General features: G+C 33.3%; 1 protein-coding gene across 4 annotated transcripts in view; it reads left to right on the top strand.

The window, feature by feature from the left end:
* Positions 1-25,954, top strand: part of cv-c (RhoGTPase activating protein) — a 243,896-nt gene that overhangs the window by 164,938 nt on the left and 53,004 nt on the right. For all 4 annotated transcript variants that reach the window (XM_087405032.1, XM_087405031.1, XM_011066803.2 and 1 more), the window contains one exon: positions 20,286-20,357. In XM_087405032.1, coding sequence (XP_087261158.1) covers positions 20,286-20,357 — 72 coding nt within the window. The remainder of the gene's footprint in view (positions 1-20,285; positions 20,358-25,954) is intronic.

Below are 25,954 nucleotides of genomic sequence, written 5' to 3'. Positions count from 1 at the left end.
TTTTAATTACTAATTAAATAAATTATGAGGCTTAAGAATATGAATTTGTTATTTATTACTATTATAATGTTAATAATAATTATTATATTTATAGTTCTATATAAAAAAATATATAATTGTCCTCGAAAATAACTATAAAATTCTAATCATTTTAATTATTATTACAATTATTTTGCTCTCTTTGCGATTGTACACACGCAAACATCAAACACTTTTCTCTCATTGTATATTATAATTTAAAAAAATATAAGTACTCTATTATTTATTGTTTAAATTGAATAATGTATAGATAAAACTGTTTGTTGCGCATGAAATTTGAAAAGATTTCAGATGTATTTTCATCCGATTCAATAGCGATCAATTAATTCATAGTACGCTTATTCTCGTATTATAATGCTTGTATAATGCTTGGGTAGATACATGAAACATTATGTAATTAAACCGTGTATAACTGTATACGTTCACATTAAATATACAAAGTGTAGTTGCGTGAAATTAATCAATTCCCGGCAGCATTGCGGTAAATCTGCATCGCAGATTAAGATTCAATTAATTTCCGTCGTGCTCTTATTTATGCTCATTAATTTGTCTCGTGTGTGCACCTTGCAAAGGTTGCTGACACGTAGTAATCGAATAAGGAACTCGCTCGACAACCATTAAACATTATCTCAGCATCGATCGCAGATACTTGAAAATCAAGCGCTCTCCAATCAAGTTGAAATATTTTTTTAAACAACATGGCTGTTAAAATGTACCTCAATAATATAAATACTTGGGAACAAGAATGTCCAATATTATTCTACAACGCATATAACGAGGAACATATGGCCTGCTCAGCATTTATCTTTCTGTAATACTTTCAAAACATTCATCGATTTGCTTGTTCTTGCTCCAAGTTATAGCATGGAAACATTGGTACGTAATTTCAACTAGAATACGTGCCTTTGTTTTATCGCTGACCCCTTGGGGTTTAGTGGTTAAATCGCAGAATATAAATTTCCGAGTTCTAGCATAACTTCATCTCGGAGAGAGAATTTATAAAAAAAACCTCTGAGAATTTCCTGAGAGAACAAGACCAGCATTGTTTGGCTGGCGCGAAGTGGGCTGCGTCGTATCGCTTTCCTCTAGAAATTCGTAGGTGGTGAATGACGCGCCCGCGCCAGCCGACATCAATTTTTAACGATGCCCCGGACGATCGTGAATATCGTCAGAGTATCAATTTTCACGTGGGCATTAATTCCGATACGCAAATCTCTCGCGAGATCGCCCTCCCTTTCCATTCGTATACGCGAGCAGCTGCGCGACTTTCTCGTGGTTGCGATCGTGTCTGCGATCCCGCGACTCTCGGCGCCGTTCAGTCTGCGCGATCCGGGAAAGGCGATGGATCGACTTCTTTCTGTCTGTGAGATGAATTGAAGCAAGGACATCACAGAATTCTTCACAATTTTATCATCTTACAATAACGTTATATTGTTTGATACTTATTTAGTTTTTTGCTAAATTTTTAATCACTTAATTCAAAACTTTATCTTAAAATTTAAGTATAAATTCAAATTTTGAATAAGTTTTAATAAAAACGGAAAGAAATCTGTACAGTTATCTGATAATTAAATAGCATAAGATTTTTTTTAGAATTAGCCTAACACAATTAACGCAATTATATCGAGATTCTTAAAAAAAAATCTAGTCTGTTTTTGACAGACTATAAGAAATTAATTTTTTTTTCTTAAATCAATTAAAAATATTGTATTAAATTAAATAAATTAAACTATTAAATTCAACCATAATTAAATTTTTTAATATATGCAAAAGTACTATATTTTTAATAATTTTTTTGTAATTTTTTTCTACTTTCTATTTCCGTTAAAATGATAATCTTTTATTCGAGTTAAATTTTAATTTAAGACATTGAAAATTCAACAAGTTCGTTTGATTTCAATGCTCATGTGAAGTAGTTAAGCAACTTATGACGAAATTCTCTCTGCGAAGAATTAGAGAGGAAAAATAATGTGTCGGTCGAGGAACCCAGCGATTTCCGCCTCGTAGATCGTCCGTGCACAACGCGTGGGTGTTTGTCGCGAGATGTCGCGATTATAAGCAGCTGCCGAAGCTTTCTCCATTGTCCTGAATAATTATTCGTGGTGACGCTTGCCGGTCGCGTACGCTCTGGAGAGTTCATCGTGCGATCTTACTTGACGACGTTAGCAAATTTCTGTTTTAAGAACGATCTTTTACGAGACGATTTTTTAATATTTACAATTCTTCCTTCAATTTTAAAATGCAAAATCGTTACTCATATTCTTAATATAAATCGCTATTCATATTTTTTATATAAATTTAATATTATTAAAAGTAAAAATGTAAGAATATATTATATATATATATATATATATATATATATATATACACACACACACATATGCATATATACACATACACACAAAATATAAGGAATATTTATTGCGACAGTAAAACTGTTGTACCGCTTGAAATTTGAGGCAAAATTTTATTTATTTATTATATTTTTTATGTACATATAATGTACATTACAATCGTTAGAAATGATTAATTGATAATGCAAAAGGATAAAAATATCAATACCAATATTATTATATACTTTTTATTAAATCATCGTTTATTATACTTTTTGACACGTTATTGAATTTTATCATTCATTTCATTTGATAATAGCATCACTATTTTCATTTTTTCATTTCTACATTTGTAATAATGTTGTGTATTTCTTATCTGGGATTATTTAATATTTTTAGTTTATTAAAAACGCGATAACATTTATGTTATTTTACATTTCTGGTTTGCAATTCGTCTTTTCACATCGATAGACCTCAAGATTGAATGTAAGCAACTTCCTGATTCATCGTTCATCTACGTAACGGAATCCAGGAAGTGCATTCAGCGAGGAATGCAGAAAGGGGAGATTTGCGTGCTCCAGTTCCAGAGTTCCAGAATGGCTGTTCTGGCGGAAGTGCAAGACGTAAGAGCTTCGCAAGACTCGACACCGAGGCGCGCGACGAGCTTTGAATCGTAACTAACGATTCTGGGAATTACTTTCTCGGCGACGGTTATGTACCACCGTGAGGGATTTAGACTGTAAAATCCGACGAGCGTTTCCGGGCTGTTCATCGCCATTATCGGATGCGCGCCAATTTGATGAATTCTTCCCGCGATCACTTAATTCACAACCATTATTATAACGGCGTTGCCCATCCAGCGTCACGAGGTATATAGACGAATCCATCGATAATTACATTAAATCGCCCAGTTGTTCGTTAACGATGGAAATCTGTGCGCAAATTTACCGAGAACAAATTTTGTAAATTATAATGGGAGATAATCAATTTTAATTCAAAATAAGCTACGAAGCCGCAATTTAAATTTAGCAATAATAATATTAGCCATCATTAATTAACATTATATCGATCAACATTGAATATTAACTGTTTATTGTTAATGTTTATTTTAATATTAATAATTTTATATTAATATTTAATACATCGAATATCAGAAAAGTACAAAGTAAATTACATTCAATTATATTACACAGATACAACGTTTACTTTTTCTTTGAGTGAAGATTAAACATTAAGATAAGAGTCGAAACGTTAAGATAGAGTTAGTCGTGTTTTCCTCGATACTTTATGAATTCTTTTTTGAGGTCGCGGCATTGTTTTTTATTCATAAATTCATGATGTAACCGGCTGGACCACCCCCGAAGATCTTTCGGAGCCGCGCGAGTGGATTATCCTGGAGTCGAGTCACGAAAGCCGTGTAGGTCTGCGATATACGCGATGAGGATAAAGGGTGGGAACGCTTGGACGATGGAAGGAAGGAAGAAAGAAGGTACGAAAGGTCCCGTGCGCCACGAATTTCTTTGGACGACCAGCCCAAAATGACCGGGACACCAGCGAGGAAGGGTGATGGCACGTGAGCGTGTATACGTGGCAGCCATTCTTCGTTATTATGTTTCTCTTCCCACGGTATTCATAAAAGCAAGTAAGACGCTGGTATACGCGTTGAACGCACGTGAATCTCCTGTACACACGCACTTCATTCGTGAAATAACATACTTCTTGTAACTGAACACAGTTGATAGCACGCACCAAACTTCAACAGCCCTAAACAGGATAACGGAGATTTAAAAAGGATTTTAATTTTTGTAGAATTGAATATGCACATAAAATTCATACCGAAATATTGAAGCATTAAGATCCAACTCATACACTTTCATTACTTAGATATATATTCCTACATCACAGTCTTATGTATCTATACAAACTTTATTTTTATTTTTCATTTTACAATATAAAAAACACATACTGTACATAAGTTATAATAATTATTCGTTTTAATTATTTCAAAAGTTTACATATCCGCAAATTTATATTATAAATTCATCACAAACATTAAATTTATTCAAAATATATTTTGAATTCTAATAAGTTTAATACTTCAATCAACATTATTAAATTAAAACGAATTCGATTTATTTATTATATAAAGTCGCTGTACTTCAATCAATATAATATTCTTCAAAAGAAAATAAATGCTTATTTTAAATACATAATAATGAGTTTCCTAAAATCTGAAAGTATATTTTAAGACTATTATCAAGAAATGTTCTTTATTAAAGATAACCATTATTTAAAATAAAGAAAATAAATCGAGTAATCACTTTTCTTAACAATAGTAATAATATTTTTTTGTCTGTACCGAGAAAGTTATTTCTTTTTAACGGTAAAATATTCTGAAGAATTTAACGCATATATTATAATATAAGATTTATATTTATGATAATAATATAATAATTATTCAGGTTTAATGAATTATTATGTACTTATCTCATAACACATAGATATACAAAGAATTAATAATTACGAACCACGTGTACAACAATAACATTGCGACTAATCGCGCAATCATCGATAAAGTCTGGAACAATTCTCACATTCGATGCTTCTCACTCGATGCTAACTTTTTCGCGCTGACATTCAATAACCGTGGATAAACGTATATTGTCGGATGCGCCCGCTGAGTTTCCCTGTATCATTATCTCGCAACATCGTTCCGGAGAAACTCCATTATTCGACGATACTCGCGTTATCGGCCGGCAGGACAGTTCTAAGTGTCTCCCTCTCTCCATCTCTCTTTCTCTTTCAACTTGCGAAAAAAGAACCGCTTTACATGTATATATAATGCATAATACAATCCAACGAAGGAAAATTATAGCTCGGCCCTCGGCCGAGCGTTCGGAGAGTTTCGGTTGTTACCGTCGCGATAATAATTAGGCCTTCGCGAATAAAAGCGGCAAAAGTATTATTATGGGCGTAAAGACGGTGATTATGCGCGAGTCCGCGTAAGCTAATTATTATTGTTGCGCGAACCGGTTTCACAAACAATTTAACCCCATGCCACGCGGGGCGACACAATTTCCGAGAGAAATTCTTAACCCTTCACTGTATGAAGACCAGTTTCAAAGAAGACGGAAGTTTCTTCGAAAGTAATTTCTTGTTTCAATTGCGCTCGTTAATCCTAGAGAGTATCATATCTACTTTCGCGTCAAATTTCTATTATAGTTGTCGCGATCATTTTTAATTCGATGAATAATCTAAACGGAAAGGAAGTTTTGCTGAAGTATTTAAAAATTTAGGCATATAAATTTGAAAATAATTTTATTGGACCATTAAAATAATTAAAAGGTACTTGAACTTGTTGTTAGAAGAAAGTATCATGCTTGAGATTTCTAAGAAAAATTTATGGTTAGAAATGCATCAGATAATTCTTATCATATTAATCAAAATTCTGATTATATCTGATTTGTCTATTTTTAATTAAAATTCCAGTTAACACAATTAGACTTTTTCATTGTATGATTATTTTGATGGTCCAACAGAATTATTTTCAGATTTTCGTATCTCCAGCTAAATTTTTAAATAATTTAGCATGACTTCGAGATAAATGGATAACATAGACGAAAATTTAATGCAGCCGTGATGCGATTTTAAATCCTGCTAAAAGATCGATTTTGAATTGGGAATCGGTAAAAAAATATCGGTTTTTTTCCATCCAAACGGCGAAAGTTGAAATATTATTACGAACGGCCATAAATCACTGCAGTCTTGAGAACTTAACTGGATGTAAGATACGAAGTCTATCCGACAAGGGGGTAATTTCAGCGGAGCGTTAACGCGTTAACACTGGATTTACGAGCTTTTATCTGCGAATTTCCATAATCCAATCTTGAATACCGGAATCTATCAAGTGACCCGAGAGAGGCCATGTTTCGTTCTTTCTTTTCCGCTCTAAAGCCGGTAAGAGGAATTTTGTCCAGCTGTAGCATATTCGCTGAGACTTTCTCCCAGCAGTCTGACCGGTCGCCGCGTGCATAGTGCAACGCTTCTCGATGATCGATTAAGTTTGACGCGAGTTCGGCAACCGAGAACGATTTCACGCTCCCTTGCCTTGCGGCCGAGTAACGGAGTCGCCCGGTCGCCGCGTATCGCACCTGAAGATCGGCGAGAAATTAATCATTGTCAGCGGGAAAACGCGACGTCGCCATCGCGTTGGGCCGCGATCGACGACGATCGACAAATTCGCGGCAGGCTTGCAACGATACGATTTGCCGGAAGTGCAATATGCGCTGTCTGCATAAAAGGATTTACAACACTGCGATTTGTATATCTCAACTCGCCTTCTCCTCTCCCCCATCATACCACCGTTTTCGAAAGAGATTAAATAATTAGAGAGAAATTAAATTACGCAATAGAATTTTTATCAACTTTTTTCCATAATTCCTTTACTTAGAATCGAATGGATAATTCACGCGATACGATTGTTTAAAAAATAGGATTTGTGGTTTTTCACTTCTTTAGGTCTTTTTATTATAATAGAAATATAATGAAGGGAGATTGGGAACAAACCCATCCGACCTTTACAAAATTTGTATATCTGGTTCACAAGCTTAAACAGACATAAAGTAAGTGAATTCACTTATTTTGTGTCTAAATTGTTCAAGCTTAATTTGCTTCTATTAAAGTATACCTATAAACTATAAGAATTTTGTAAAGGCTGAATGAGCTCGTTAGTCTCCCTTCATTATATCTCTATATATAAAAATAAAAAAAAACCTAAAGCGATGAAAAATTACAAATTCTATTTTTTAAATAGTATAAGAAGAATAGAATAAATAATCGCTCGATCGCTTTAGGTCACCGCTGATACTTCACTTCGACGTAAATACATCGCCGCGCGCCTGTCATTTGCGATGTACACCGATTTATATCGCGGTACCGATGTGCTATTCTCTTTCTCGTGTCAAGAGGCGCCGCGATAACCGTGACACGTTTGAGACTCGACAGCGAAAAAGAGGTCCGCCAGCGACAAGCACCGTTAGCCTCTAATTATCGGTCTGGCTTCTCGTAAATCAACTGTGCTCTCTTACATGGGCGCGCGCGCGACATGCTCGTGCGGCTCGTTTTTTTTTTTCGCACCGGTTACGCGCGTGAGTCATTAGCGCCTCATCGACAATCGATTTGTACGTAATAAAGTGTGATGAAAAGTGCCGACGACGTGTCCCATCGATAAAACGAACAAATTTTAGTAATTGCCAATTTTTTATCAACTCGATATTATCAACTTCGAATCGAAATTGGGAATAAAGAGGATTTTTCGCGATCTTCGATTTATCTATCACTGGTATTGTTTATTTTTACAGTTTAAATTGTCGGATATCACAGTTAATTAAATACTAAATCTTAATTTCGTAAGCGTTTTTTTACTTGCCGGCGCTTTTAATGCCAAGGGTTATTAGTCTTGTCATACATCTTGAGGTTTGTCTCACAACGTGTCCTACTAAAAAGAAGGGTAATAAACCTAAGACGCGCTGTGCTATCAGATAAGAATGATATAAACGACAGGAAACCTCTACTAGAATTTACCTAGTCATAATTAAACGGTACAGGTTTGTAATTTCAGCGAAAGGTGCAAGATAGGTACAATTTACAGACTGCCAGAACGTGAAATTCGAGTCGCACGAGCTTCCAACGCGTTGAATAATATTCACGTAATATTTCACAGAGCGAGATTGATAAAAATTATTCGCGATCTTTGAACATCCGAGTCACCCGCATTTGTCAAGCTTAAGATCGCCGCGGCGATGTCTCGATCGTAAGATCAGCCGCTGCTCGAATGCTGTAGTGGAGAAAAGAGCCGAGTACGATCGTGCTGGATCCTAAAAACCGATTTAATTAGTTGCAATAAAAGCCGTGTTAATGCAAATCCACGGCGACTATATATCGGAAATAATACAGTTCATTAGCAAACCCGGATCGGACGTGTATCGCACAGCAGCCGAGTTGCGTGTACGCATATTCAAATGAGATATATGCGTGTAACTAGGCGCAAGAAACGAGACCACGAGCACTGCTCCACGTTAAATTAACGATGCGCTTTTGATTCGAATAAATCAGACGTTGGGAACTATCGTATTTCGGGTCGCGATTTAACCTCACAGTAATATCAAGTATCTAATATATGTACGTAGAAATATATAAGTGTCCCATAAATAGATTTTTTTCCGACAAAAATGCCGATAATGATGACTTTTGAGTCACAAGCTATCGAGTTTTGCACTTTGAATGACTTTACGAGATAAATTTTAAAGGCGGATATAGATGGCAAAACTCTATTTATCTTTCTATTTAGAATATGGATTTTATTTTTATTTTTAGAATTTTTTAATTCGAACTTTTGTATATCTATATAAAATAGAATATTTAAAAATATCTTAACCTTAAGTGGATAGGCCACGTCAAATTCTTTTTTAATCTTGTTTTAGATAAAAAAAATATTGCTCAGATGCCTAGAAGTCATACTTTCATTATATGTATATTCCTAATTTTTATAAAGATATAACTAACTACAAAATACCAGTAAAAAATGTAACTTTAAAATTAAAATTTTTTAAGTATTAGCAGCCCACCTATCAACTTGCGTATCTTTAAATTATCTATCTATTTAGATTAAACATATGTGATACTTATTAAAAAAATAACTGAAAAAATACTCATGCTCCATTCATTAGTCATTTCTAAATACTAAGTATCGCTAAATTATGCGGAATTAAATATATTTTATCGGCTGGCAATTAGGAACGGTCTCGTATTTTATTGTTGATCTTTAATTGAACGACCCCATTTTACTGGACGACAAAAAACAGCACGATATGATACACTGGAATAATAAATCGTGGCCTTCTGCCGATCCGAGGACAACTCGAGTATCTCGTTGGCCGGCAATTAAGAATCGTTCGATACTGTGACGTTTTACTTGTTGCGCCAAAGTTATTTATCTTCTACTTCCCGCGGAAATTCTACTGTACACTTCTATCGCGAACTCAGCTAACAAGCCATTGATACTGTAAATTTTTTTACTGGACTTTTAAGCTGATATACATATGAAAAACGAGACGTTATGATTCGAATTTATTAGCTCCTATATTTCATCTCTTATATTTAATCTCATTGGAATTCATTATTTTCAATTAATATTCCAATACCGATCAAATATAACTATTACGTATGATTGAGGTAATTTTAAATAAATGTGATTATCTGTATTAAAATCTCAACTTTAACTTCCTTTTATCTTAAGCTTTATTACTTTCTGAATGTAAAACCTGATTTTAATTTTTTTTTCATGTAAACATGTGAAATATTATTTTATACGACTGTAATCATAAAAATTAAAGCAAATCAGAAACACTATAAAGAAGTGAAAAACGACTAACTGATATTAAGTTGTTCTTTCAAAGAGCTCCTCAATTACTCTCGTCTCGTAAAAGCCTTCAGGACTGAGGATGACAGTAATTTATTACCATTCTTCCATCAATCTTTTTTTCAGTCATCAAGAGAAGCGAGATCATATCGGTTTAAAATTTATCACGTGAATTAACTAACGAATGTGATCATATTGTGGCAACAACCTCACGTTATTCTCGTTCTAGCATGTCATATGCTGACGTTATAAGCTCGCCATAAAGCTTTCGCCCTGAGATCGTTAAAGCGACGAGCTCGTCTACGACGGGCAATAACATTTAAAGTGTCAAAGTTCAACAGCTACCACGTAAAAAGATGCAGTATGTAACGTTCTTCGCGCTCTATAAATTTTCTCAGATCATTCGCATTCATAATCCCTATAAAAGAATGCATAACATTCAAGTAAAGTAAAGTCTTTCGAATTCCAAGCATTTATACATAGACCTTTTTCGCTAAAGAAATATTTTATGAATTCGTACATCAGAAAAAATGAACAATTATCACGAGATGATAAATATTAATAACAATTCGTATAATTAAACATTTGTATATTTAATTCTTTATCCTTCATATTAGAAGAGAGAGAATTTGTAACATAAATATATTTTAAAAACAATAAAACTCAAGATAAAAAGATGCAGAAATTAGTTGTGAGCTTTTAATTACATTTGTTAATATAGATTTTTATCACATTTATTGATGTATTATAGTTTTGTGACGTTATAAAAAAAAGTATATAAATAAGTACCTTTTTTATACTTTGTAATACAAAGAAAGTATACCTAAGTATATTATTAGGTGGTAGCTTGACAAGTAATTTGTTGACAAGGACGGTCCCTTTGGCCGAATTGATCGAGCGAGTTCCGGAAAATGCGCGCGGTGATAACGAATTGGCGATAACAAGCGCATGACAGATCGCCGGTGTAAGTACACCTCGCACGGATATCTCGTTAAAACGAAATAATCTCGGCAGGCACGCTCACCACCTACGGGTTTGTTCTCTACCGGTTTAGGTTGAGGTAGGTCGTCCCGTGTCCCGAGCTATTACCAGTTAATGACTGCCGCCACGTTCTCTGTCCCTCTCGATTCCCTTCCCTTCGTCCGCTCCATCGTCGCGTGATCACGCCTTCTCTCTTCGGATATTCCGATCCCTCCGTGCAGATGCAGACACGCGCGTGACAGTTAATCCGACTGCAGCGATGGTCACGCAAAGGACCGCAGTAGAAACTTTATCGAGAGATTTTATAAGCAATCTCTCTGTGATTCCGGAATGGAATGATTTGCAGATTGAATTTTTAGATTTTTGCAATCCTTCAATTTCTAACATCGTATCTAGTTGAAATGTTTTTGTGCAAAAAATATTATTTTGATATAAAGTCAAATACAAGTTTAACATGAGAAAAATATTCGCGAAAAAATGGTGTATTAATGATGCATCAATTTAATTGAAAATAATCTTGTTAATTTAATAATGACATTACATAACATATTTATTGTGTATGATGTATTTATTTTATTGATACTATTATTGAATTGACAAAATTATTTTTAATTATGTAAACTTTTATTGTTAATACACATTATTGTGTTTATAATATACGTTTGATCTGTATAATCATTAAAGTTTCGCTGCATTGATAGAAAAATGATATAATTCAAAATTATCAACTTTTCAGTAGAGCATTTTTAAAATTGTTTTTGAATTGGAACGGACATTTTAATTATAGAATAATGAATATGCATAACTTTACTTTCATTATCTCAAATGCTAATTTTTTATTTATATATCTTTTTATCAACGTGATGATAATAAGCATTTATTAATTGCGATAATCCTTATAGTTCACAACTTATGATGAGGAAACACAATGAGCATATCTCAGACAATTTTTCAACTAAAGGAAAACCTTTAAAGATCCTCATTCAGAGGATCATATTCTCTCCTATTCTTGAATTTTAATTGCCGGAAATGTGAAGTATCAAGCGCTTTTCAAGGAAGAAATAAAAAGAAGAGATACTCGAGTTCTCGCCAACCCTCTGAATTTCATGTCAGACATGGCATAAGAAGGAAAATAAAAATAAAGGGTAAAGGATCAAGGAAAATTGTATAGCACAACAATGGTGCTCAAATTGTTTGCACGCATACGGCGTTTCTACGCAACACTCATTAATTCGTCTCTCCTCGCGAGAAACGTAAATCATCACTCACCACTCCCACGTGCTCCGATAATGGATTTCGTCGCCTGCGAGAAGGCATCGTTCTTGCAAATGATATGGTTCGTACACGATAGTTAGCGGCCAGGGTTGAGTCGGTCTTTAAGAACTTACGGATGAGGCCGAAGGTATGAAATCATGTAAGAGATGTAATGATTGTGTCTCCACTTGTTGTTAATGAAGAAAACCGCAGAAAAGTGGAGAGTAACCGCTGCAACGAAGAACTCATGGAAACGCGATCGCGCAGATCAAATATTATCTTGTGCTAAAGAAAGTCTCCTTTTTTGTACGCAAGATATTCGCAGAGGGTTTTCGCAGAAGTCATTCATTTTATTTGATTTTTGTCGTTATTTTTCCAGTGGAAGATCCGTGAACGTCGTAGGACAAAGGCGTGGCTCGCTTTTTTTTTTCTTTTTTTTTTCTACCTTTACCTCCCATCGCTTGTCCGTGTAGATTTATCTTAGTGGCCAAACGAAATACCAAAGTTCACCGGTGTTTGACCGCGAAGCACGCTGGTTCACTCTGGCAGTTGCTCTCGAAATGTGACGGTGAGTTTCGGATGGGTCAACGGGGTGCATTGCACGTGTCAGTGAAAGAAATATTAAAGTATCAGAGTGCGAGTTTTGCGATACGAAGTTTCAGAAACATCCCGATTAGCTGTTGTGAAAGTAATTATTGAAAAGCTAGGATATAACGTACATGTTAATAAATAACAACGATAGTAATTGTTATATTTGATAATTATAAATATAATTATTACATAATATAATATTACATTCTAATTATTATTTTATTATTTCAGCGAGGAGAAGTAAAGATAATAATCTCTTAACGTTTCGCATAATGAACCATAACTTCTTCTATAATTACTACTCTCCGAATGACGGAGCATTGCTTGATGATTATCGAGCCATGTTCGTCTTCTTAGAAAGAGTCCTAGCGCGCTTTGCAAATCATGGAGGAGGATCCTATGCAAAGCGACTAACCGGTTCCGTGAGTCCCAAATCGACGCGGGGAAGAATCCGGGGTCCTCCTCGCCGACCCTTCTCTCGACTCTGTCAATGTGACAACGCGCTGTGCCATCGCAGCATGCGGCGTCGCGTTTTACACCCCGCTGATCCGCATTTGTTGAACCACGACGCACCTCGGACGACACCTTTACCGCTTCTTTAACGCAAAAAAGAATTCGCTTCGCGTCGTGTCGGTACGACACATGTTACGAATTATGTAATACGTAACATGTAACGCGGTAATAATAAAGGGAAAGGGAAAAAATAAGAACGAGAGAGAAAGATATAAAAATCAGCTTTTTTTTATATTAATATGTAATATAATAAATGTAAAATAAAAAATTTGAGTCCACTTACTGTATTCGTAAAATAAAATTGCTGAGACAACTTGAGAGAGAGAGAGAGAGAGAAATCATCAAACATAAAACTTTAATTGAATTATATATAATTACAGTACTTTTATTTGTATAAATATTTATTTTTAGCTACGTAACTTGAAATTGATAAATGAATACATGGAAAGAATTTTGTTGAAGTATCTGAAAATTTAGATAAATGCAGATCTGAAAAAATAATTTTGTTGGAAATCATTAAAATAATTATGTAAAAAACAAACATGATAAGGAATGCTTCTAAAAGTTTGGACATTTTAACAATTGCAGGTTGAGTATTTTAGTTCGTTCTCTTTCCGTATTTATTTATCAACTTCAAATTACGAAAATAAAGATATATTTATAAAAATTAAAATGCTATAAGTTATAACTTTTTTCCATAAGTTATCTTAATAATCTTGTTTCAGAAACCTAGCAAGTGGACTCGAATTTATTTTTATCCATTATACTACACTGCATATTAATATTTGTTTAAAAAAAAGGCTGATTTATACGTAAAAATATTAACAAGATTCATAATTATTTTGATATTCCAACAGAGCTATTTTCAGATCTATATCTAAATTTTTACTTCGACAAAAAGTTCTTTTGTATATTAGAAGTTTTTACATTTACCTCTTCAAGGTGCCGAGCATTCCCACAGTATTTTCAGAGGAATTAACACGTTTCTGACTAGACGGCTGAGCGTACGTAAAATGTTCAATTGCCTTTATGATCGCTAACTCGCGCAGTACTCATTAGACAAATGTTTATGCAATGGAAGGTCGTAAACGAGGCACAACGTTGCCGTATATCACTGAACAAAGGTTGAATTGTCGAGTAACGGGGACGAATTGCAAGAGATCTTTCAGCAGCCAACATAGACGGATTATTACATAATATAGGAGTGGTACCAGCTATGTAGAAAATTATTAAAATATGCGGTTAATATTATCGTAATTTCGGTGAGCACAGAATAAAGGAAATAGGAAATGTTGTGATTCGTATACGATGTATAATTAAGGAATAGCTATGGCGAACGACAAGTACCCTTACGTTATCCTTTCCTCTCTATGAATAACGTATGCATATTGAGGTTGTTGAATAAAAGCATTTCTTCAACGAGAAAGTTTAACATAAAGTAATAATAAGCACCATGCGCTTGTGATATAATACCGTAAAACATTAATAAACGTAAAATAATTATAGGGGAAGTTAAGTTTCTACTTGCAGCAAATATGCATTATGAGTAGATATACGATTTTTATATTTATTTCATTACTGTACACTGTTAGAAATGTTCTTTAATTTTATTAACTTTTAAGTTACACAATTTGAATTTAATTTCATGACATTACATTAAATTTAATGTATTTATAATTAAAAAGTATATATATATATATATATATATATTGTGTACATGCACATAAAATTTAATGTATTTTTTTCATGAAAATTTATGAAATTTAATGTACTTTTCATAAATTTAATGTACACATTTATTTCATTTAAGTAACTTAATTTTCAGTCAAATCATTCATAACTTTTAATTTCGTTCATAACCACGAGCTTCATTTACATGTAAAGGAAGCTCGTGTTTACATTTCTAACAATGTAGTTATAATGTTATTACATTGTATGATTCTAATACGGTGTTCTAACGGCACGGAAATGAAATTTTCTGTTCCGATTGTAACACGTAACTTTTCCTCTTGAACTTTGACGCCCGGTGATTATCACACCGCGTGATTCATACATGTTTTCGACGCTTGCGTAACATTGAAGATAAACCTTGCTCGAAGCATAGTTTCCACAATACGCATGACTCTTGTCCGTACGTTTGTATACGCCCACCGGATAGAAATTATCTTTGGCGCCAGTCCGCCGTTAGATGTACAATATATGAAAACAATAACATATCCGCTGGACCATGACCCACTCCAATGCAATGTCACGATTTATCGCATTCGATTAACGATGGATATACGACGATGTTGCTTGTACAATCAATAAACTCTCTTAAGAGATTTCGATTTGTCATAATAAACCGTTTAAATAGAATATACGTCCTAAAGAATGCATATGGGATATGTAATGGATCTTACAACCTACGCTATTTACTGCAAAAAGTTCAAGAAGCAATTATTTGTTTTTCAAGATTACTTATTGATTAAACAGATCGAATCTTCGAACAGACGGAAATTATGAATTTTTTCTCGTTTATTGTATCTCGTTTTCACAAAAGAATAATATCATATAGATATTTATACGCTACTCTACTAAAATCTTTCGTGTTCTCTTCTCTCACAATGTCGTACATTTTTATCATTGATTACATTAGTCTGCGAATTTACACTTTAAGATGATTGCTTGAACGAACATGATCGTTTCCTGTTGTTTTATAGGTGCTAAATGCTGTTTAAATTCTTCATCACATCACAATTTTGAGATAAATAACGTCAGAGAAATAAAAATAAATATTTTGAGAATTTTTATGACGTTATCACACTGACAGCAAATTTTTTCTAAATTGTTAATGCTATGCGAAAGTATTAACTTGTAGTTTTAAAATATATTTTGTTTTGTTTCAATGTTTTTAATTTTCAAGTTAAACAATTAGAAATATAACAATTAGAATATTGCTGATTTTTATTCAGCAGGTAGAAATACTTTAAAAAGATGTAAAATTGTTACAAATAATTTTTTATCGCTAACTGATGTTAGTCGTAGATAAACCAGAGAATAAGAAGTTGTATTTCCGCTCCATTTAACTCAGTTTTCTCTCTCGCAATAGAGAAAAGAATTTGTCACTGTTGTGCTAAAAGATCTTGCGTCGTAATCATTACAGGACAATACGCCAGAATGTTTTCTTCGAGAAATTTTTACAGGCGAAAACATGCTTACATGAAAAGCACAATTTGGACGAGAAAAAATTTCGGATGCATACATTTGACCCGGATCCACGAACAATCGTGCATTTCGGATTGTGGAACACGGACGCGGTTTCGCTAAAATGCCCTGTCCTTCAACTTCGATCTTTGCATAAAGCTTTTGCACTTTTTTACACTCCCGAGTTCACTTTAGGCTTTTTCTAATGCTCGACCCGCTTTGATATTGACGTCAAATGTAATGCATCAATTTCGTTTGAAGTCTTATTGTGGGTGCCGCTGCATTCGAGTGAACTAATAATAACCTAATTTAGAATTCAATCGATATTTATATCTCATTTAAATGTATAAATTTTTAGCGTTTGGAAATTTAAATATATTTTAATATTAAAGCGTTTAGAAATATCGCGATAAAATATGATGATCTTAATATAAGTATATTTTGTGTTCTACTATTTTTTATTTTATTTCTTTATCTTCTAGGTATATCTCCTAAATTTAATTTTAATAGTAAACAATATTTTTATTTTCTCTATATATTTGTGAGATTCTCTATGTATTTAATCTCGTATATATTGAAACAAAACTGATGCCGGGCTTGAATTTCGAATATTCCGTGATGTGCAGTATGGAATACCTACGTGAGACCAAGTTGCATCCGGAGATAAAAGTGATATCGGACTGAGGAGGATTAAATTTAATTGAAAGCTCACATTTTATATTTCGCGTTTTCAATCCGTTCGGTAAGCGCTCAAATTGGATCGAATGGCACGATCGAGAGTTTCAAAGTCGGTATTGTCGATATTTTGAAATCGAACGATAGCATCCTGACACGTGCCGTTTCGCATTAATCAACGATGCGTGTGGATATTCTTAATCCGAAAAAATGGACCCCGCATGTGGTAACGAAACCACAGCTATCGAACAAACCGCGATCTAAACCATTTAATTAATGTTCCGCAGGGATCAAAGAGAACCCACATTCACAGAATGAGGGAATTATTGATTACCACAAGATTAACGCCAACTAAGTCTAAACTCGTTTTTATGCTTAAATATAGGTATCTCTGTAATAATGTTTCTATATCCATGCCTCTGGGATATTTTTTATCTTTTTTTCATAAAGAAAGATCGTGAATTTGAACCAATCATTTCTAATGGAATTCTATAAATATATGGAGAAAATCGAGACATGAATAATATAATACATGAATAAATATTTATTTCATATTTCTCTCCTATGTTTTGTACATCGAATCGAATGAATAATGATACTCATTTGATTCAATATACAAAATAAAGGAGAGAAATATGAAGTAAATATTTAACCCTCCAGCTGATGGCTATCTATAACATAATTAAATCATCAATAAATCTATAATACAATTACTGATACTAGGTCTGTAAGGCTTATTTAATTTATTAAAAGGCTAATTAAAAGGAACCAAACACTAATTTCAAGGAACCAAAATGACATATCATATTAAAAAAAATAAATATTAAGTGTGTTGTAATAATCTAAACAATACTTTAACAGAATAGTCTAAATTTATAGATGTAATAAAGAAAATTGAATTTGACAAAGAAATTTATAATTACTTAAATGGGTCAGCATATAAACTCGTCAATTCCGAAAAGTTAAAATATTCTATAGAACTAATTGTAAGCTTTATATCTTCGTGCCTTTTATTCTTGCGGCGATAATAATTTTCAATATAAAACTTTCTTCACTCATCCATCCCACTTATACATTCGCGAGATTGTGTGACAGAAATTTACGGAATAATACGACTGTGCTAGATCGCTGCTTTTAACTTCCAGTTATATTCTATACAAAAGAGGCAGCAATGTGAGATAAAAGCAGTCCGCATTTCTCTCCATCAACAGAGTATCTTTTAACTCCGATTGTTATTGTTATGTGGCCAACCAACTTCTGCATTGAGATTACCACTTATATTTGAAAGCTCCATAATTAGTCTATTAATTGGTACGCTTTGGTAAACCACAGCTCCCTCCAGAATTTCTGGCTCTATCGCTATTTCGATCAATACGTGGAACTTGTTGAAACCGATATAACTTTAATGAGTTCATATTTCGATAATGTGGACGTGCAGAAATGAACCGGATTTGATTATTCGTGATAATAAAATGTGAAAATTGACAATAGAAATTCTATCGTGTCTCTTTTTAGAGATATTGAATTTTATTGATATTATATCAGTAAGTGCGCAGTAAAAAATGAACATCGAGATACTATTACAGTTTTCTGATACCTGATACTCTGTCAATTTTTGTAAACGCGAAGTACTAATGCACATATCCTTCCTCATTCTTGTGGACGACGTCGATTCTGCACATTATTATTCCCGTTCAGCGTGTGCGCGGAAGGGATATTTTTAACGTTTATACAGATACTTTATCTCATTATAATTCGCCCACGCGTCCACAGAACGACTGCGTTAGTTGTTGTAACGATCTTTGCGTCAGTGAAGGCGAACTTCTCTTCCTCATCCGCTTCCTCATCATCTTGTTCTCCATATTCGTTCCTCTCTGGCGAATTTTTATTCACTCTTTGGATTACATTTCTGCTATATTTCTTGTTTATTATTTTTTCCCTATATGAGTATCGCGCTTATTCTAACACCCACTTGTTCTCGTCACGATTACTCTTTTAATGTATTGAAATATATATCCTGCAAAGGATAACGAACATCATTTATCTGTAATAAATATTTACTTCTTCCTCTTATCAATAATTTAAATCTAACATAAGATAGATGTAGTTGAATGAATTTCTCAATTAATAGAATTAATGTTATGTGTTCGAGAAACATGATAGAAAGAAAGAGAAATATCCTAAGTATCCTTTTCATGCGACTTGAGATCTGAACGCAATTGGTGGGTACTTAGGAACGAGACGGTTCATTTGCATGTCTATAAAGTGGCATACGTGAATACGTACATGAATACATACATGAACGTATGGCTACTTACGTAAATTCGTGTCATCGACCTCGCGTGACTTCCCGTAACTTAGTTTTATCTTTTTTTCCCCATTGAGTCTGCATCACAATGATGTCGTCGCGTTGAATTTTATTACGAAGTACACACACACTCATGAAATGATTATGTAATTAGAATTTCAAATTTATTATCTTTAGTAAATGTCTAGTAATTAGTCAAGCATAAAATATCTAAAAACTTTACTTGCTTAAATATTTGAACTATCAATGTTCGAATTAAATACTGTAATTTTTTGTTTAATATATATAAGATATTATATGTGTATGTATATTTAATGGTATATTATATAAGTATATACATTTACGTATAATTTATGAAAAACATAAATGAAACTACGCTAAACATGCATATTGAATATGTGAAATATGATATAATGGTCTTGCACTAATAGCGTTCATAGATTAATCGATGAGCTAAACGATTCAACTGCTATCACGGATGAAATACTCCAGCTTGCAGGCGGAAAATAAAGACATTGGTCGCTTATTCGCGAAGGCTACCCGCTGCTAAGGAAATCGATAAATCCGCTGCGGCGATATCGATACTGATGGCTATCCATGTTTTATCGCCCTGCGGATACGCGATCGTCCGGATCTCGATTATGAATTCTCGTCGTCTTAATCTCAGCAGGGGTGACAGACTTTCCAAGATATCTTTAGTCGTTCCAGCAATTTTTCTGTGAACAACTTCGCATATTTCCCACATGTCTTTTCTCTTATTAATCAATTTCGTAAATATTAATTTGTATAGACATTTTGATTTTATATATTAACATATTGTACTTTAATATATTAATATATTTATATTAACATATTTTTTTATTTCTATACACAAATATTATTTTAACCTTAACTAAATTATATTAATTTGTGACATTGCGAATTTATACAATACTGCATAATTTTTTCTAATTAATATTAATTAATCATTCTTGTAATCTTTCAGAAATTGAGGCGCAAGAAGCTTGCAAATGGTTGAGAGCTGCCGGATTTCCACAGTACGCTCAAATGTACGAAGGTAAGTACCTTGATAAATGTCAGAAAGACAATACTTTATAGCTTAAGGTCTATTGATTTAAATCAAAATCCTTTGAAATTGCTCTGAAATTAAATGAGTACATTAAATGGCTAACGCAAACTGAAAGGAAGCAATTTCAGTTGAAATCTAAATCACTCGGGGCATCCAAGGATTCAAATGTTCCTGGAAGTAGATAATGGGAATTTAAATGGGAGTGGAGAAGGATAACCTTTTGTTATCCCCCAAGTCTCTACTTCCTTGAGAAAGATAAACTACCTAAACCTTCGACAAATTCTAACTCATTCGAAACTACGACGCAGCTACAACGATGTTGTCGTACATAAATCCTAGCAAACGTTATCTTAATTGCATGAGATTATCATCGACATAATTTTCACGATATTTCTTTAAGTACTATCTGAACCATTTGTTTAATCTCACGTAAGCTCTTTGCTTTTTTAAGGCAATCGTTGAAATGCCTGTAGCTCTGCTTGTTCTTGAAAAAAAATAGAATCGGAAAAAGCGGCGTCATTTTTCAGAAGAATCCAATTCTCCTCTTCGAGGAGAAACAGTTGGAGCAGGAGAATTAGAAAATTGTACAGCAAGATTGATAGGCAGTGGTGCTCATGGATCTTGTAATTTATAAAAAAAATAATAAAATGTATTAAATGTAACAGTAATAAGCAATTCTGAAAACCATTGGCTAAACTACTGACGTGACAAATAATCTTGCTTCAATATAAATTAATCCTTTGTGGACTGGCAACTCCATTTGAGATTATCCCATTCCATTTTGTAAATTCGCTCGATTTTTAACTTGGGTGAGGTAATTTAACAATATTTTTTATCTGAATCGATCGTTAAAATTAAGAAATTAAAAATAATGGATCTCTACATATATGGCGGACAAAATTTTAAAACATATATATTATAAAATTCGATTTTAGAGAATTTTAATTATGACCTAGTATCAAGTTTTCAATTTCGCTTTATTTGGTCCATCAGTGCTACGCAAATAGTTGATAGATATATCTGATTTCCAAACTGACTTTAAATACTGATAAGTCTTGTAATACTAGATCTTCCTTCATTGGTTATACCTTTTTGAAATTCAAGATTATATCTTTTTGAAATTTGATCTTTCTGGGTTACATTCAAATTGAGCGAAACCTAAAACAATACCCATAGAAAACAAAGTTTTCTTTAAGTTTCTTTGATAGAAGGCTGAAAACATCCAAAAAGATCAATGAATCTTAGGCAGAGTTGTTGGTAGCTATTTTGCAACTGGTCCAACTAAAATATTGCAAAGTAATTATTCATACAGCAACAGCAATATGATAAGCAAGTTCTTCAGCGCATCGGTGGTCACGTAGCGCCAAGACACAGCAGAAGGAGGAGCAGTAACGAGCGACACGTGGGCAGACGCGGAGGATCAGGTCGTCGCGCGCGAGAGTCGAGAAAGTAAATTATTAAGGGGCAGAGCTTGATGCCGTATGTGCGCCCGGACATGTTAATACGTCTCATAATGCGGGCCCTTTGTCGCGGCGCCTACCAACAATGCGTTCGTTATTGCAGTACCGGTGCATTGTTGCCGCCGCATTTGCGCCGCCGATGCCTTCTTCTTGCCATATGCTATTAGTGAGGTATTGTTTTACGTTTGTAACCAAGGAGGGTCTCGCGGAAGAGTTTAAGCCTGACAGTTAGGCTCGATTTATAACTATTCTCCGGATCAATTTTCTGACCTTCTTCTCAGTCTGACAGACTCAAGTAATATTTTCTTAGATAAAACGAGACGCACCACTGTATATTGTTATATACACATACATCCTGTTTTGCTCCTAGGGACCCATGGACCACCCAGTCATCTTGACATTAGAAGCCTTAAAAAATTTTCGAAAGTTTGAAACACAACACCCTTTTTATTTTTATGTTTTCTAAAGAAGCTCCACTTTCACTTGCAATGATTTATTGTGCCGCGAGAACTTGATAAAAATGTGTGGCGCGATCAATAAAAAGAAGATAAAAAAATATTTCATCCATCATGATTTACAACGTGTTCTATGTTGCGTTGAATAAAATATCTCAGGGATTTAATGATTTCATTCCACTGGTGATATCCTGGTGACATAAATCTCGTCTTACATTGTGACGCTTAGCCAGGAGGTAAGATCCGCGTAGATGTAAATCAGTGCGGCTAAGCGAAGTGAAAAATTACGCAGGCCATTAATCACTCGTCCGACGGCGTCCGGGTGAATATTATTCCCGCATTAGCTCTTGAAATTGAAGAAAGACCTGGAATTACTCGCCGTGCCAAGGACGTTAATGACTGTTGAACACGAGGCATTAGTCCTTTCCCTATGTACACGTGGCTTAATATTTCTACGCGCGCGATACGCTCTCCTGGCAGATTTGACGGACTCCGTTTGCGTCTCGTACGAAGCGTATGCATTATGAAGAAATACATGCCAACGAAGTACGCATCTGCGAGATTTTACACCAACCATCCTCGTAATCAAGACAATTTTATTTCTGTAACAACTTATTCTGTAAAAAAATTATAAAAAGAATGCTAGAAAATGTTATCATATCAAATTGCTCTTCACCCTGATAAAGTGAACTGTAATATTTACAAAACACATTCCAATAATGAATCTAGAGATAACCCGTGAAACGCGGCGAAAATAGTTTCTGTACCAGGAAATTTTATTTCGAAACTTATTCCTATAGCACATTTTATTGGGAGATATCGATAATTAAATTGGATAGAAATATTCGGTGAATTTGGAAAATAAAATTTATTTGAAATTTTGTTTTATCTGATTTTTATATTTTTGCTGTACTTAAACCTGTAAATAAAAATAGAGTGACGTGATCCAGGGGAAGACGAGAGATTTAACGTAATCGTGATCTATTATTTAAATGCAATTGATCGGAATTTTTCAATTCGTTTAATAACTCGGTGTCACATATAACTGTAATTTGCAAGTTTAATAAGTTAGCTCCATTATAACTGTAAATTTATGTGCCTCCGGTCACGCCATCGGTACGCAGGCGAGCGAGATATGCGCGTGTTTTCTCACAGCAGCAAAGAATCGGAGTAGCAACACGCCTTGCATGCGTAAGAAGCGGAAAATAAAATTTCCCGTTGAATGTCAGCGAATCGCGAAGTCCAACTTATAAGTCGCGTCGCATCCAAATGACAGGTTTGATGGATACCTTTCGTGTTCTTGAAATAGTTGAAATAAACATGACGCGATCGCACAAAGCGTAAGAAATTCTCATTTTCCGTGTTAATCACCTCCAGAGAAATGTGTTATTAGTTCATCTCGTATTGTCGTTCTTTTAGAAAATTATAAATGTCATAGGATTTTTCTCTTCATCGCGGAACGAAGAGATAAAACAAAATTCTAATAAGTTAATTTAAAAAACTGAAATTTTGTATTTTTTCTCATGAGACTGTATTACATAAATTTTTAGTAAAATGAAAAAATTACAAATTTTTCTACATTGTATTTAGAAGTAATACAAAAAGTTTGGCCGCAATTTAGAACTTGAATCAAAAATTATTTTAATAGCAAAGTAGCATTTTTTAAAAATAATTAAAATAAAATGAAAAAATTATCGTTTTAATTTTTAAACTGTATTGTTAAATATTTTATTATTATATTAATATATTAAATATTAATTATTATAAACTGTTTTATATGCATATAATATTCTTTTTATACGCAAGATATAAATTTCTTATTTCAGTCACTTTTTATAGAGACATCTGATACATTCTTAATCCTGCAGTTTAATCCTGCACACTATACATTTTATATTACCGTGAAAAGTTGTGTAAATAATCTTAAAGATACGTTATGTAACGAAATATGCGACATTAATCGTGCACAAGCGGATTAACGTCGATCACGTAAAGAGTGTCGAGCAATGGCACTCCTATTTCTATTGTACGAATCGCAGCAGGGAGAGATTGGGACCATTCTGTTTCACGACGGTCATGATTAAACAGATTTACCCGACATACTGTATGCAGTCACTGCATAAGCCACCGCTATAAGCCGCTGCAATACGGCGTGTTCAACGTCACGTAAAATCTGGACGGAAAATTTTATGCCAGATTACGTCGCGTTAATGCTTTGGCTTTTCGTTACAGTTCAATCGTCGGTGTCCATGTATTCTGACAGGCCTAGTTTTCAGAAATTAATCGCGCGAAACACACGGCTTATTTGTGTACAAAAATTTTAATATAAATTTTTTCTAGCAACTTGTAATAGAAATTTTAATACTTTCGATTATTCCCGCAGAAATGATTGATTTACAGTATTTGAACTTAGGAAACCTATGGATTCGAATTCAATATATTGACGGGATATTCATTACACTTAAACATTACATATGCATTTGTAAATAATAACGCATTTGAAGTAAAACGGAAATAAGAGTATAATTTCAGAGTAATAAAAAAGAGAGATATAATAATAACAACAAAACTCATACATGCACATAAATAAAATATATAATATAAATAAAATATGAAAACGAAAGCTGGAATTCATTTTTGCATATTTCTTTTAATAATAAAAAAAATTACGATTATATATAAGTTTTGTCGCTACATATGTATTTTTATAATTAGCTCGATCAACGCTAATTTATTTTACATAGCAAGCATATATTATAAATGCATGCACATACAAATTTAAGTAAAATGCCTATATGAGTCTCTGTCTTTATTAATGCATAAATAATATATTTATAAAATGATAAAATGTACAATTTGTAAGAGAAAAATAGAAATGTATTTTAATTATTTATGAATTATTATATATGTGTGTGTATATATATATATATATATATATATATATATCGCTTTATAAATATGTTATTTATGCACTAACCGTGGAAGCTCATATATATGCATTTTACTTACAGTTAATTTATTTTTAGAGCAAAAAATTATTTTTATTTTATGTATAAATTGGTATAATTTTATGTACAAATTGATTGATAATATCAAATATTATATTATTCGAATATTACACAACGTTAATATTTCTTGAATTGTTAATAGAATTATAATTAGAAATGAAAAAAGTATTTATTCAAAAAGTCATTTTAGTAATAATGTTTCTGGATTTATCTTTTTAGTGTGTAGCAGATTTTGCTCGAAAAACTATTTGCAGTTTCAACATTTTTAAAAATTTATTATATGTGTATGCGAGATTATATTTTACGTTATTTAAAATAACATAAATTAGCCGTAAAAGTTTCAAGATGAAACGATATATTTTATGTTTCTGTCATGAAGAGAGAGAGAGAGACATGCTTTTATATTTCTGCTATGAAGAAAGAGACACGCTGTTTATTTATTATTCTATAGAAGCCAACTTACACACAAAGTTACAAATTCCTCCTGGATTCGCGGAATACAAAGCTCAAAGAAAACTTCAGATATAAAACATTTCTCAGTTTTATCAGATTTTTCTAGACGAAGCACACGTTCTTTGTTTTACACGATACTTTTGCATTTAAATATAATTAATAATTAATAGATTATAAGAACATTTTGGTAAAAAATATCTTAGAACTAC

This window comes from Acromyrmex echinatior, chromosome 4 (assembly GCF_024713525.1).
Source record: "Acromyrmex echinatior isolate Ae372 chromosome 4, ASM2471352v2, whole genome shotgun sequence".
Classification (NCBI taxonomy): domain Eukaryota; kingdom Metazoa; phylum Arthropoda; class Insecta; order Hymenoptera; family Formicidae; genus Acromyrmex; species Acromyrmex echinatior.
The sequence above is the reverse complement of the archived record's forward strand: the minus strand, read 5'-3'. Positions and strand labels throughout refer to the sequence as shown.